General features: G+C 37.4%; 1 protein-coding gene across 1 annotated transcript in view; it reads left to right on the top strand.

The window, feature by feature from the left end:
* LSM4 (LSM4 homolog, U6 small nuclear RNA and mRNA degradation associated) overlaps nucleotides 1-13,668 on the top strand; it is a 107,495-nt gene that overhangs the window by 926 nt on the left and 92,901 nt on the right. Inside the window, exons 2-3 of the mRNA XM_053702951.1 lie at nucleotides 2,292-2,333; nucleotides 3,681-3,779. Of these exons, the coding sequence (XP_053558926.1) occupies nucleotides 2,292-2,333; nucleotides 3,681-3,779 (141 nt within the window). The remainder of the gene's footprint in view (nucleotides 1-2,291; nucleotides 2,334-3,680; nucleotides 3,780-13,668) is intronic.

The raw sequence follows: 13,668 nt of genomic DNA, 5'->3' as shown, positions 1-13,668 counted from the left end.
ACCAGCTCCTACTGAGCATGTGCAATAATAAGTGTGTATGCATTTGTGAATGGCTGATGGCTGTCACATGGTATGTATGCATTTGTGAATGGCTGTCACATGGTACAGGGGGAGTGGAAAAAGACAAATTTTAAAATTGTCAGAAAAAAAAAATCTACTCATTTAAAGTTCAGTCTAAGTGCTATTGCATTGTCTTGTTATCTTGCATTTGTTGATTATGCAAATCTACTGTGTTGACTGGTCCTTTAACGTCCTTAAAAAATCTGTTAATTGCCTAAGGGCTCTATATTTAAAGTGAAGGTAAAGTTTTTGTAAGTAGCATATGGTTTTTAAGTACCTTATACTCAGTTAAATCCAGTCGCTAGGTTTTTTCCCCAAAAAATGTAATTATTTTGGTATATTTTGAGGTTTATTTTTCATTCCGTTACCTGCCGAATCTCCGCCCATCCTCCATTTCCTGTTTTCTGACACTGTGCCGTATAGAGCGGTCCCACCCACTCTATACGTGTCTAGTAAGCTTGTGCACATCGAGCATAGAGTAACTGCGCATGCGCATACTCTTTGGACACGGATCTTTGCGCATGCGTTAATCACGGTTGCTCGTCTCTACTGCGCTTCATTTGTGCGCATGCGCGAAACGAGGACGCGCTCGCTTGGCCTCAAAGAACTACAAAAAGGCTACGCATGCGCATACAGAACTAAACCTTGCTGACGTCAATTGACGGCCGCCTAACGGCCAGTGAATCAATTGGCTATTCAAACAACGTGATCGTTGTCTAGAAAAAAAAAATGAAATAACGGGTTGATTTACTGAGAGCCGGATCGAGGATAAGAATCAAAGATATCTAAAGTTAGAATGAGGTACATAAATAATGATGAATTAAAGTGCTATTATTTTGCAAAGAGAGATTGATTTCTTTGAAACAGTACTATTTACTTTACCTTCACTTTAACCCCACAGTCCTTCACATCGCCTCATGTAACCCCCTTGTATTTGACCTACAGCATGTGTGTATGCATGTATAAGAGCCTAGATAATGTAGGTGCAGAATGATGGATGATTTAACCAGATAAGAAAAAACATATTAAAATGTATTGGCTCATTTCTTCACATAACAATTCTGGTCATTCAACTCTAATGAGCAGACTAGATGGGCTTTCTGATGATTTACAATCAATCGTCAAAATCTATTTCTGCATTGCCATTATTCTTATCCCCCTCCTCAAAACAAAACGGTCTGTGTCTACTCTGTAGTTGGGTCATACAACACCTTGTAATTACATGACTTTTGTGTAGTTTTGCAATTAATTTATATCCCAACCTAGTGTGAAAACGTTCTGAATACATTAACAAGTTTTTGGGGTTTTTTTTGACCACACCCCATTCAATCAATTTTCTTCTATTTTTTGGAGCAGCCATTCCAGACATGTTACAGGCCTAGACAAGGCTTTGCAATATCACTTTGTAAAGAAAACCGTGCATTTTTTTTCAGTGTCTTATCACCTATGCTGATAATGTGGAAGGGTTAGGCTTGGTAAGTCTGTAATGTGGAATTTCAAATCTTAAAATTGAAAAACACACAACTTTCAGGGTTGTGTACAGATTTTTTTTTTCTTCCCCCTTTCTTAACTAAATATTTTGTATTCCAATCTTAAATGTTTTATGCTCTAACATGTCTCTTTGAATATGTATTTATAAGTTTTCAGAAATTCCTGTTAGCAATACTGCTAGAATGTTACGCATACATAGAATATAAACACCAATAGCTTTGATTTGTTTGTCCATTTAATACTTTTTTTAATATATATATATATATCAATGTAAATATTTGCATAGGAAATTAGTACATCTGGGCAAGTATCCCCGCTTTCTTTTCCCCAGAAATTTTTAATATACAATGTTTCCAATGCACAAGAGAATTGTGGGTAAGATATGCAAATTCTAATTTTTTTTGCTTCAAAAATACTGTTTTGACACAGCGATCCTTTTAACAGGATTTTTACAGCAAACCAGAAATCACTCACTAGACAAGCCTGTTTCGTTCTTTTTGGAACTCATCAGTAGGAGATAGATTTCTGGTTGCTGTATTGGTAAAGCTATTTTCATGGTTAAACCAAAATTCATTAAAATTATGGGGGGAGATAAAAAACTGAAATTAAAAGCCTCCATGTCTCAAAATGAAATCAATGTAAATATTTGCATAGGAAATTAGTACATCTCGGCTATATATATATATATGTATGTATGTCATATTAGAATCCTTTTTAATAACCTAATTTTTGCCTTTCAGCTTCCCTTATCTTTACTCAAAACTGCTCAAAATCACCCTATGGTAAGTGAATTTAAATTTGTTTTTACATATGTATAAATTAGTCACCATTTATTATTACATATAACCTCTAAAAATCCACTCCTTTCTCTGGGCCCACATACACACAAAAAAACCACACTTGAATTGTGCATTTTGACAAATATAGGATTTAAAGGGACAATAAAGTAAAATTAAACGTTCAATATTCAGATTGACCATGCAATTTTAAACAACTTTCCAATTACTTACGTTATCAAATCAGCTTTATTTTCTTGGTATCCTTTTGTTGAAGATTAAACCTACGTAAGTTGATAGGAGCTTTAAGGACTAAAAAAGTTTTTAAAATTAGAAATATAAAAAAAACAATTTTTAAACAGTATATATTATCCTGCAGATTATACTTACAAACAAAGCTGCTATCTTTATGAGTGTGATCTTTATTCTTATTTTATGTAGTGCACAACCACCCATAAAATGATTGTGTCTACTAGATTAAATGTTGCCCAAAATAATAATATTGATGAGGCCTGTGCGCTGACCATCAAATGCGCATTTCAAATAAAGTACAGCGCATGTGCAAATTCCATTCCTTTGCTCCCTCTTTTCTGTTGCTACTGCGGCTTTGGTTGTGATTCCTCTCTGTTCATATGAACGCAATGGAGGATGATGTTGGCTGAAGACACGTTGCGCATGCTTGGGACAACAAGATTGAATAGTGCATGTATAACAGTGCGATAAAAATTGTTGCAAGCACTGCTGCCAAATGGCTAAAGACACAAGCTCTTTAACAGAGAACTAGGCAAAATTGATCATAGAAGTAAACTGAAAAGTTGTCTAAATTTAATTCTTTATTCAATCCATTTACATTTCATGTCTGACTATTTTTTTAAAATGGCAGTAAGAAATTACATATTCCATAGTTTTATAATCAACGTTAGACTATACATTCTGCTTATCCATGTATTCTTTACATTTCGTCACGGATTGCTACTGGATGCAAATTAATAGAAAATATATAAGCCAATTTAATTACATATTTATGTCTAAGCAGAGTTAGAGGTGTGTATGTATGTATGTATGTGTATATGTGTGTATATATGTATGTGTGTATATATATATATATATATATATATATCTACCCACCCTTGGCAAGGAGCTAAACTTATTGGACCTAGGGCACCATGACTTGCATGATTTGTCAAGCCCTGGATTGGTGTGAGTAGTTCAAAGGATTAAAATCTGTTTACATTGTGTGCGTGTATTACATATATCATTTTTTATTTTGCTTTAAAATGTTATAGATCTATATTTGTATGTTATTAACTTGGTAGATGACAAAGAAAAACTAAAATCCTGAATTTGTTGTAGTTGGTGGAGTTAAAAAATGGAGAAACATACAATGGTCATCTGGTCAGCTGTGACAATTGGATGAATATCAATCTTCGTGAAGTTATCTGTACTTCAAGGGTATGTTTGCTTTTTTATTACATTTCAGGTCCACATCCTCTCTCCTATGAATACCAGACTTTCTCTTTTCCATACCATCTATATAGACATCACTTCACATGGCATTGCCAGCTGCCATTTTATGTAGAGCTACAGAGCACTTTTCATATTGCCAATGTGTGCGCATTAATAGAGTTCTGTTGACCCTGACAGGTAGTTTGTTAATGTAGGAAATAATTATTTTCAATCTGGAAAACAAACTCACTACCACTTTTTAATGTACCATGCTAACTCCATCTCTTATTCAAATCCCAGTGCACATTTCTGTTAACCCCACATTCCCAAGTTCTTACTCACTGGTATGTGAATATTCCCAAACCACCTTGCTAATTCATATTCACAGATTCCTACTATTGTCTTTTCCATGGTGACCACCCTTGCCTATTAAGGAGCCCTGTCTTACCCAAATTATTCTCTTTGCTTTGCTGGACCCACTAACCTATTTACTGTTAACTTTTCTTTTCCTTATACTCCATTGACCCACCCTCTAAACTCTACTCCACTTTCCACCTCAAACACCCTTACTACTTCCATCTCTTGACGGCACTTGCAGCACTTTTTGTTTTATTTTAAATGTTTTGAGACCACTTTCCGTGCCTTTTGAGTCATGTTTACATTCATGTATGTAATGGAAATGTATCTTCAGGTATGCATTTGGATCTATACACAAATATGGTAATATCTGTGCCAATCATTTTATTTGCTCTGATATTTTGATACTGAGTATGCTTTATCAGTTTTAAAGATATGGGATGTGTAAACAGAAATATTTACCTACCACTAGGTGGCAGAGAGAGCTCATTGTTTGAGAAAGTGTGAAATCCAGCACATACAATTATTTTTTTTTACTCACATTTTCAAATAAATCTAATAGAAATATCATTGCTCTCTGAAGAGCAGGATCTGCCACTCAAATGTGGGCGTTTCTTCACCACATTGATTACTGGCATTCACAGAATAACAGGGAACGCTAGGCAATGTGTATTGTTATATCTATTGCTGCTTTATAAACCAGAGGAAAATACGGATAGTTGTTCCTGTGAACAGATTTTGGTAGCAGTCTAAAGATCACTAATAATACTGGCTACAAATAAGATTAGTAGATTACTAATGAAATTATAGTAATTCTATTCTAAATTGTTCAGAAGAATTAGGGGACCTCATAAAATGAAAAAAATGCTCATTAAAGGGACATTTTACACCATAGTCATCTTAAAGATTTACCTTAGATTGGGCTGCAAATATCCTCCTGCACCCCTTTCTATATCATGCAGCAGTAACAGTAAAAAAGTTATTTTAAAATGACTTGTTTCTCGTCACTTTGAAATGGCTGCCAAGCTCGGCCCACTGATATCACGATCTGGGCTGTATCTATGCACTTTGCTGAATAGCATTGACAGTCTGTTGAATCCAATTAGTGAGTCTATTGTAACTAGTGAAGCCTTTAATGCAGCCCAGATCGTGATGTCAACAGTGGGCGGAGCTTGGCAGCCATTTCAAAGTGAAAAGAAACAATCGTCATTTTAAAATAACTTTTTTTTACTGTTACTGCTGCATTATATAGACGGGGTGTAGGAGGATATTTACCACACCGTAGACTGGGAGGCTAAGGATAATAGCTATATGATTCAGATATGTACACAAGATAAGTGTATGTATGTGTAAAAAAATATATATATATGTATATATATATATATATATATATATATATATATATATATATGTGTATGTGTGTGTACCGTCACAAAGGAGCAAAGAGCTGCGATCCAAAACTCCCAACTCATGGAGGTGAAACGTGAAAAGTCCCTTAAAGGGACACTAAACCCAATTTTTTTTTTTCTTTCATGATTCCGATAGAGCATGCTATTTTAAGCAACTTTCTAATTCACTATTATAAATTGTTCTTCGTTCTCTTGCTATCTTTATTTAAAAATCAGGAATGTGATGTATAGGAGCCAGCCCATTTTTGGTTGAGAACCTGGGTTATGCTTGCTTATTGGTGGGTAAATGTAAGCCTCCAATAAGCAAGCACTATCCATGGTGCTGAACCTAAAATGGGCCGGCTCCTATACATCACATTCCTGCTTTTAAAATAAAGATATCAAGAGAACAAAGAAAAATTGATAATAGGAGTAAATTAGAAAGTTGCATAAAATTTCATGCTCTATATGAATTATGAAAGAAAAAAATTGGGTTCAGTGTCCCTTTAAGCCTTCCCTCAGGCTGCCATCTTCAACTTCATGCAAAAGTCACTAAAACAATATTAAAAAAAGAGGCGGGGCTTGGCCGCATTGAGTAATGGCCGCACATTGATTTAGCTCCGGAGTTGAACTCCCCCGAAACAGCACCCACAACAGAGCAGATGATCGGCAAACAACCACCCAAGTAAGGGAAACATCCTGCTGTCTACTGGGCTAACACATAGCTCAAGCTCACAATCTGTCACACCCGAGAAGCTAGGAGCATATCTCTAAAATGGAGGGTGAGGGCTGGGCCTAAACGCAACTGCGCAACTCCATCAGAGTAAGGAACTTAGGAGATGAGATTCAGCGCATAGCAGAAACACCGGAATGTAAGTCAATATACCGGAACACAGTACACACAGAGGGCACAAGGTATTTGAGCTCAGAGGATAAGCAATCCACTAGAAAAAGGAACCTGAAGCCGAGTACCAGACAACACGTGGGTATAAAAGAATAAGTGTATGTGAAGGGGAATATATATATATCTCTATCTCTTATCTCTAATCAATTAAACCAGCCGGGAGCAGTATTGTTACTTACACTGACCAGAAACCCTGCAATAAACTTTAACGAAGTAAGATCTCAGAGGCATAAACATCAGGCAAAGTTGGGCAGAGCATGATATTAGGAATACTAAATAATATAGGCACACAGGGAAAGCAGACTAGATACATCTGCCAGCATTTACTAGAGCAGCTGCTTATACAGTACAACCGGACTGCTGCCAAGGCATCACATCAGTATACAGTCTGATAGAGATCCCTGATTACAGAAATAGCTGCAGATAATTGAAATTTAAAAGCAGTTGCTTGTCCTGGCTTCATAAAATTAAGGCCGTTCTGCAGGTATTTGGAAGTGCTTTTGATATCTGGGGCTGATAATTTTTTTATTATATGAATATACAGAGGAAAGTGTTTGCAACAAACATCACCATGGGCAAACTATACACTGCTCCAACATCGCTATAAATACTATCTTCCCACGTGGTTATGCCAGCTAAAAAGCAACAGAAAACTGATATACCAACTAAATCTAAAATGATTAATCCGTATCTAAAGCAGGTGGAAAAACCAAAACCTGAGGACACTCATCCCCCTGCACCACTACCACCGACAGCCCTACCTACTGAGGTGCTAATGTCAGACACAACAGACATCCATCATCTGCAGAAATTAATAACAAGGATCTAAAACTTCTAGCAACAAAAGATGATATACGAACTGCCATGTCAGATATGAGAGACATGTTCAATGATATCAAAAAAGTAGACCGCAGGGTATCACTGCTAGAAGAGAGTCATAACACCGGCACGCAAGATATTCAGCATCTCACAATTAACATACAACCAAGATGAGAGAATCCACAATTTAATGGAAAAAATAGTAGATCTGGACAACAGGGGCCGCAGAAATAATTTTAGAATTAAAGGAGCGCCTGAATCTATCCAACCCATGGCACTACAGGGCTACCTTCAGGATCTTTTCAGGTCTATAAAAGGCACCAATAACTCATCAGCTATTGTATTAGAACGAGCACTGAGAGCAAAACCATACCCAAAAGCCCCACAAAGGGACATTAAAGTGAAATTTCTCAACTATGTGGATAAAGAGGAGATTCTGAAGCATGCAAGGCAAAAACGCCAGATTACCCATGCGGTATACAAATCCAAATTTTCGCAGATATAAGCCCTGCCACGTAGCAAAAAAGGAGAGATTTGCAATTTCTCACATCAACCCTAAGATCTCAAAAGATCATGTACAAATGTGGTTTCCCAGTAAGTTTAACAGCCACGAGAGGAGACACAACAGCGACATTTTGCAGTATGGATGACTTATCAACATTTTGTGAAGCTTTGCAAATACAAATTCTAAAGCCCTTTGAACCCCGGAATCCACCGAAACCAAAATTCCCTTGGAGCAACAGAAAACCAGTCAGATGGCACAAGCAACACCCTCGCAGGACTGCAATTGAAATTACTTTGGGCATGTCTTTTATGACATGGGACTTTGGTGAATATAAAACTGCAACCGCAGACAGATGAGTATACAAGTTGAATATAAATGCTTAGTTACATGAAGGATGCATAGCAAATATTTGTAAACTGTTTGTTCTTTCCAGGGATATGGCATTAACACTTTCATTGTAGATAGAATAAATACATATATAGTGACAACACATATATATTATGTGGCCTGCTAGACCATAGTCCAATAACCATGCAAAATATCACCTCACATTACAATTTAGAGGGTTAGGGAGACTATATGGAGCCTAAAATGTGACCAAAAATGCAAGATACACCACATTAAGGCAATCACAATATACAGAACGGTTGAACAGGCCTAAGCATAGAACAGATATATACTCTAGTAGGCCCAGTGGACAGACAAATATCTAGTCAACATTTGCCCACAGACATTTATTATACCTTTCAAAAGGTTGCTGTGGAGGAGGAGAAAGACTCTGCCATCCTTTGTTTTGTTTACCTACAGTTGATATTGTTCTTGATTTGGTTTTATTTGGAATTGTGTTATATATATATATATATATATATATATATATATATATATTTGTAAGAGTAGTGTGCAGCAAATGTTAAAAGAGCAAAAGTTAACATACAAACAATATTAAGACTGAGACTGTATAATCTCCACTATTAAAAATACCCAGTGGTCCACTCATTAATACTGGTGCCGCACTTGGCGTGACCCTCACACCTTACCTCACCTAATCGGGGTGGTGCTCTCCTCCCCCCGTGGATAACACTGAAACTCCCCCGTTGCACATTATATAAAGTATTTTACAGGAGCATCCTCTACACACCTCACCATGTTTAACATTCCACAAAAACGATCCATAATACTTAAAGGGACACTGTACCCAAATTTTTTCTTTCATGATTCAGGTAGAGCATGCAATTTTAACCATCTTTCTAATTTACTCCTATTGTCAAATTTTCTTTATTCTCTTGGTATCTATATTTGAAAAGCAAGAATTTAAGTTTAGATGCCGGCCCTTTTTTGGTGAACAACCTGGGTTTGTGCTTGCTGATTGGACAGCACCAATAAACAAGTGCTGTCCATGGTTCTGAACCACAAATTGGCTGGCTCCTTAGCTTAGATGTCGTCTTTTTCAAATAAAGAAAGCAAGAGAACGAAGAAAAATTGATAATAGCAGTAAATTAGAAAGTTGCTTAAAATTGCTTGCTCTATATGAATCGCAAAAGAAAAAAATTGGGTTCAGTGTCCCTTTAATGATTTGTATAAACAAAAAGGGGCAATTATCCTACTACAGGAGACCCATTTAAAAAAAGACCGGGAACCCAAATGTTTCCACTCAAAGTATACTACAGCATATTTTTCATCGGGCCCTTCTAAAAAGAGTTGAGTAGGTATACTGATTAAAACGACCACTAGAACCCATACACATCGAAAAAGACACGGAGGGAAGAACCCTGATCGTGACAGGATTGCTGTATGGTCGGCCCATCACTTTGGTTAATGTGTATTTCCCTAACAAACAGCTGATATGTATGCGCAAGCTCTAACAAAATCCTTGAGCATACTAAGGGTACATTAATAGTTGGAGGAGATTTCAACACTCCTTTTGATCCAGATTTGGACACCTCCACGGGTACTACCAATATCCCTAAAAGAGACATCCGAAGTATAAATGCCCAAATTAGATCACTAGCGTTACACGATACTTGGTGTATACACCACCAGGGACTATACCTTTTAATACCCTCATAGTGTATACTCCAGAATAGACTATATTTTGACAGACTCCATTGGTCTTACTATTATCAAAAATATATCCATACTGACTAAAACATGGTCAGACCATGCACCAGTCCTCTGCCAAATAGAATGGCCTAACAGTCCCCTGATACCTTTCATGTGGAAATTGGAAGACCGTTTAATAGACCACCCACTTTTGCAACCAAAAATCAAGACACTAGTAGATTATTTTAAAACAAACACCACCCCCGATGTGTCCTGGACAACTATATCAGAAAGAGCAAACACACAAAAAAGACCCCCAAAACACAGGGCTCACTACAAGCCTCAATCAAACTAGGAAAGATATAAACACATTCCTCCAACAAGAACAGCAAAAAAGAGCACTAGCACTACAACAGAAATACTTTGATCAAGGAAATAAAGCTGGTAAACTTTTAGCAAGATCGCTTAAACATAGACAAATAAAAACACACATACGTCACCTTAAAAATAAAACAGGACAGGCTCAATTTGACAGCACTTCGATAGCTGAAACTTTCCGCACGTACTACTCAGCCTTATATAATATTGCAGACACCGAACACACAAACAAAACAATTGACAGAGAGAAGCCATCTCTACATACTTAGAAAGCATAGACTTATCCAAAGTAAATGAAGAGCAATCTCTGGCCTTAGATCTCCCCATTAGTGCAACCAAAATAAAAGTAGCAATTGAGGCCCTTCCCACAGGAAAAAGTCCGAACCCAGATGGTTTCAGCACTAAGTACTATAAAAAATGTATTGATGTCCTTGCTCCAGAGCTTGCGAAGCTGTTCAGCGCAATTGACAGTGAAAAGGGTTTCCCTATCTCTATGCTAGAAGCTCATATCACAGTACTGCCAAAACCAGGCAGACCCCCTGATATACCAGAAAACATTAGACCCATATCCCTCCTGAACACAGACATAAAAATCATGGCAAGAATACTGGCTAACAGGCTGAATCCTTTTCTCACATTTAATTGCACCTGATCAGGTTGGTTTCATACCGGGGAGGGAGGCCAGGGATAACACGCTGAAAATCATACGGCTAATGGCACACACAAAAAATACAAACCAGGCCATGGCTCTCATTTCGACAGACGCTGAAAAGGCTTTCGACAGGGTGGATTGGGATTTTCTCAGGGCTACCCTGTCCAAAATGAATATAGGTAAACACTTTATAGATAGTTTTCTCCCTATACACGAACCCTATAGCGCGAGTTAGGACAAATGTATGCGGATGATATCCTACTTACTCTGTCCGACCTAGAAACTTCTATCCCTGTACTGTTGAATACCTTTACAGAATATGGCAAAGTGTCAAATTTTCATCTTAATCTAACTAAATCCGAAGTCCTAAATGTGAATATCCCCACACAATGCAAAGAGAGGGTGAGAGGTAAATGTCCCCTTAAATTCCAGCAAAAACAAATAAAATACTTAGGGATATTAATAACCGCCAACCACCAATACCTGTATGCAGCCAACTTTAAACTCCTATTAAGCAATGTAACAAGATGTCGAACTGGAAGGGCAAGCTGTTGTCCTGGATAGGGAGAATCCACGCAATAAAGATGAATATCTTACCCCGTATATTATACGTACTCCAGACACTACCTATCACATTACCAAAAGAATATCTCAATCAATTGCAGGGTAATATAGAACAATTTATCTGGAACGGTATCAAATCCAGAGTGCCCAAAAAAAATTATACTTGCCAAGAGAGAGGGGGGTTTGGGACTCCCACACATTGTCCATTACAGACTAGCAACACTTTTTTCAGAGAATAATTGACTGGAGCCATAATTCCATTAATAAGCAATGGATTCAGTTGGATAGGGAAATTCTGAACACAGATAATGTGGGCAGACTTGCATGGTTACAGCCATCACATAGACCAGAGATTATTCAAAAATACCCATTACTAGCAGAAATCTTCTCACAACCATTAACACCAGCACACACATTACCAGGAGACCTGCACCATTGACCCCAATCATTGATAACCTTGAGCTTTCATTCATGCAAAAATCTAAAGTAGAGCGAACCAGCCATCCACAACTAAGGGACAGGTCATTGAAAAGTATTACCCCAGGAGGGAAACTTCTTTCACTACAGGAGATTAGAAACACAACGGCATACACACAAATGACCTGGTACGCTCATGTACCACTAACACATTACTTGACCACCCATAAACAAAAAAATATCTCACGCACGTCAACACCCTTTGAAGGCCTTTGCATGTTGATAAATCACCCCCGCCACACCATATCACTGCTGTATAGGAATATGCCTAACATATGCCATAGTGGCCTTCCGTCCAATTGTTATAAATAGACGTCAGATTTAGGTATAGACATCCCCCAAGGAATGGACCAAGATCTTTCAACTACACAAAAAAACATAATCCTCAGCCAAAATTCATGAAATTAACTATAAATTCTTATCCTGATGGTACCTAACAACACAGCGCTTTCAAAAAATATACAAGAACGCCAGCAAACACTGCTGGAGAGGCTGCGGTAGCAGTGCAGATATGTTACATATATGGTGGCAATGCGACAAGTTGGGTACGTTCTGGAAAGACATAATCACATATATTAATAAAACGCTATCTATACAAATCCCGATCGCACCACACATTTTACTATTTCATAAACTACCAAACACCAAAGATGAGACAAGGCAGTCACTGCTGCACATAATGTTAAACAGCGCTAAAGCGTTAATTCCACAGAAATGGAAGACTACAGTGATACCGGATATCTCCTCTTGGAAATGTCAGGTAGACGATCTACTTACATTGGAAAGGTACCACTTTCTTAGAACTAACAAATTAGAGCAATACGAATACATGATTATGAGATGGCACGCACACAAGGATAATCAATATACGCCCGTAGAGGGGAGAGGTGAAATAATTCGTAATTTAATACACACAACAAAGAGCAAGACACACACACACACACACAAGGACCACTGGAATTGTAACCAATGTTTTTTCTTTCTTTCCTTTCTTTTTTTTATTTTTATTTTTAAATTCATTTAAGTGCATGTTAAAACAAGTAAAACACACGTACTAGCATTGCTCAGAATCCTACAGGTGGGATATGAGCAATACCCTCAGAACTGCTATATGTATATAATGAGTTTATCAAGTGAACCAGAAGAACAAGGCATTAAGCTGAAGACAATGTTCAAGGACTGAGATGGGGTAGAGAATCTTCTGGTACCCATCTTGAATTATTGTTAATAGCATTTTGAAGTCATGTTTGATGTTTAAAGACAAATGATAAGCAACTTGGATATTGTAATAGGTTAGTCCTTCTTTCCTATATTCAAATATGTAAATAGCAAGAGTTTTGATGTAAACGCCGATGGAGCTGCGTCTCCATAATACAGGGAGTGCAGAATTATTAGGCAAATGAGTATTTTGACCACATCATCCTCTTTATGCATGTTGTCTTGCTCCAAGCTGTATAGGCTCGAAAGCCTACTACCAATTAAGCATATTAGGTGATGTGCATCTCTGTAATGAGAAGGGGTGTGGTCTAATGACATCAACACCCTATATCAGGTGTGCATAATTATTAGGCAACTTCCTTTCCTTTGGCAAAATGGGTCAAAAGAAGGACTTGACAGGCTCAGAAAAGTCAAAAATAGTGAGATATCTTGCAGAGGGATGCAGCACTCTTAAAATTGCAAAGCTTCTGAAGCGTGATCATCGAACAATCAAGCGTTTCATTCAAAATAGTCAACTGGGTTGCAAAAAGCGTGTGGAAAAACCAAGGCGCAAAATAACTGCCCATGAACTGAGAAAAGTCAAGCGTGCAGCT

The sequence above is a fragment of the Bombina bombina genome, chromosome 2 (assembly GCF_027579735.1).
Source record: "Bombina bombina isolate aBomBom1 chromosome 2, aBomBom1.pri, whole genome shotgun sequence".
Classification (NCBI taxonomy): domain Eukaryota; kingdom Metazoa; phylum Chordata; class Amphibia; order Anura; family Bombinatoridae; genus Bombina; species Bombina bombina.
The sequence above is the reverse complement of the archived record's forward strand: the minus strand, read 5'-3'. Positions and strand labels throughout refer to the sequence as shown.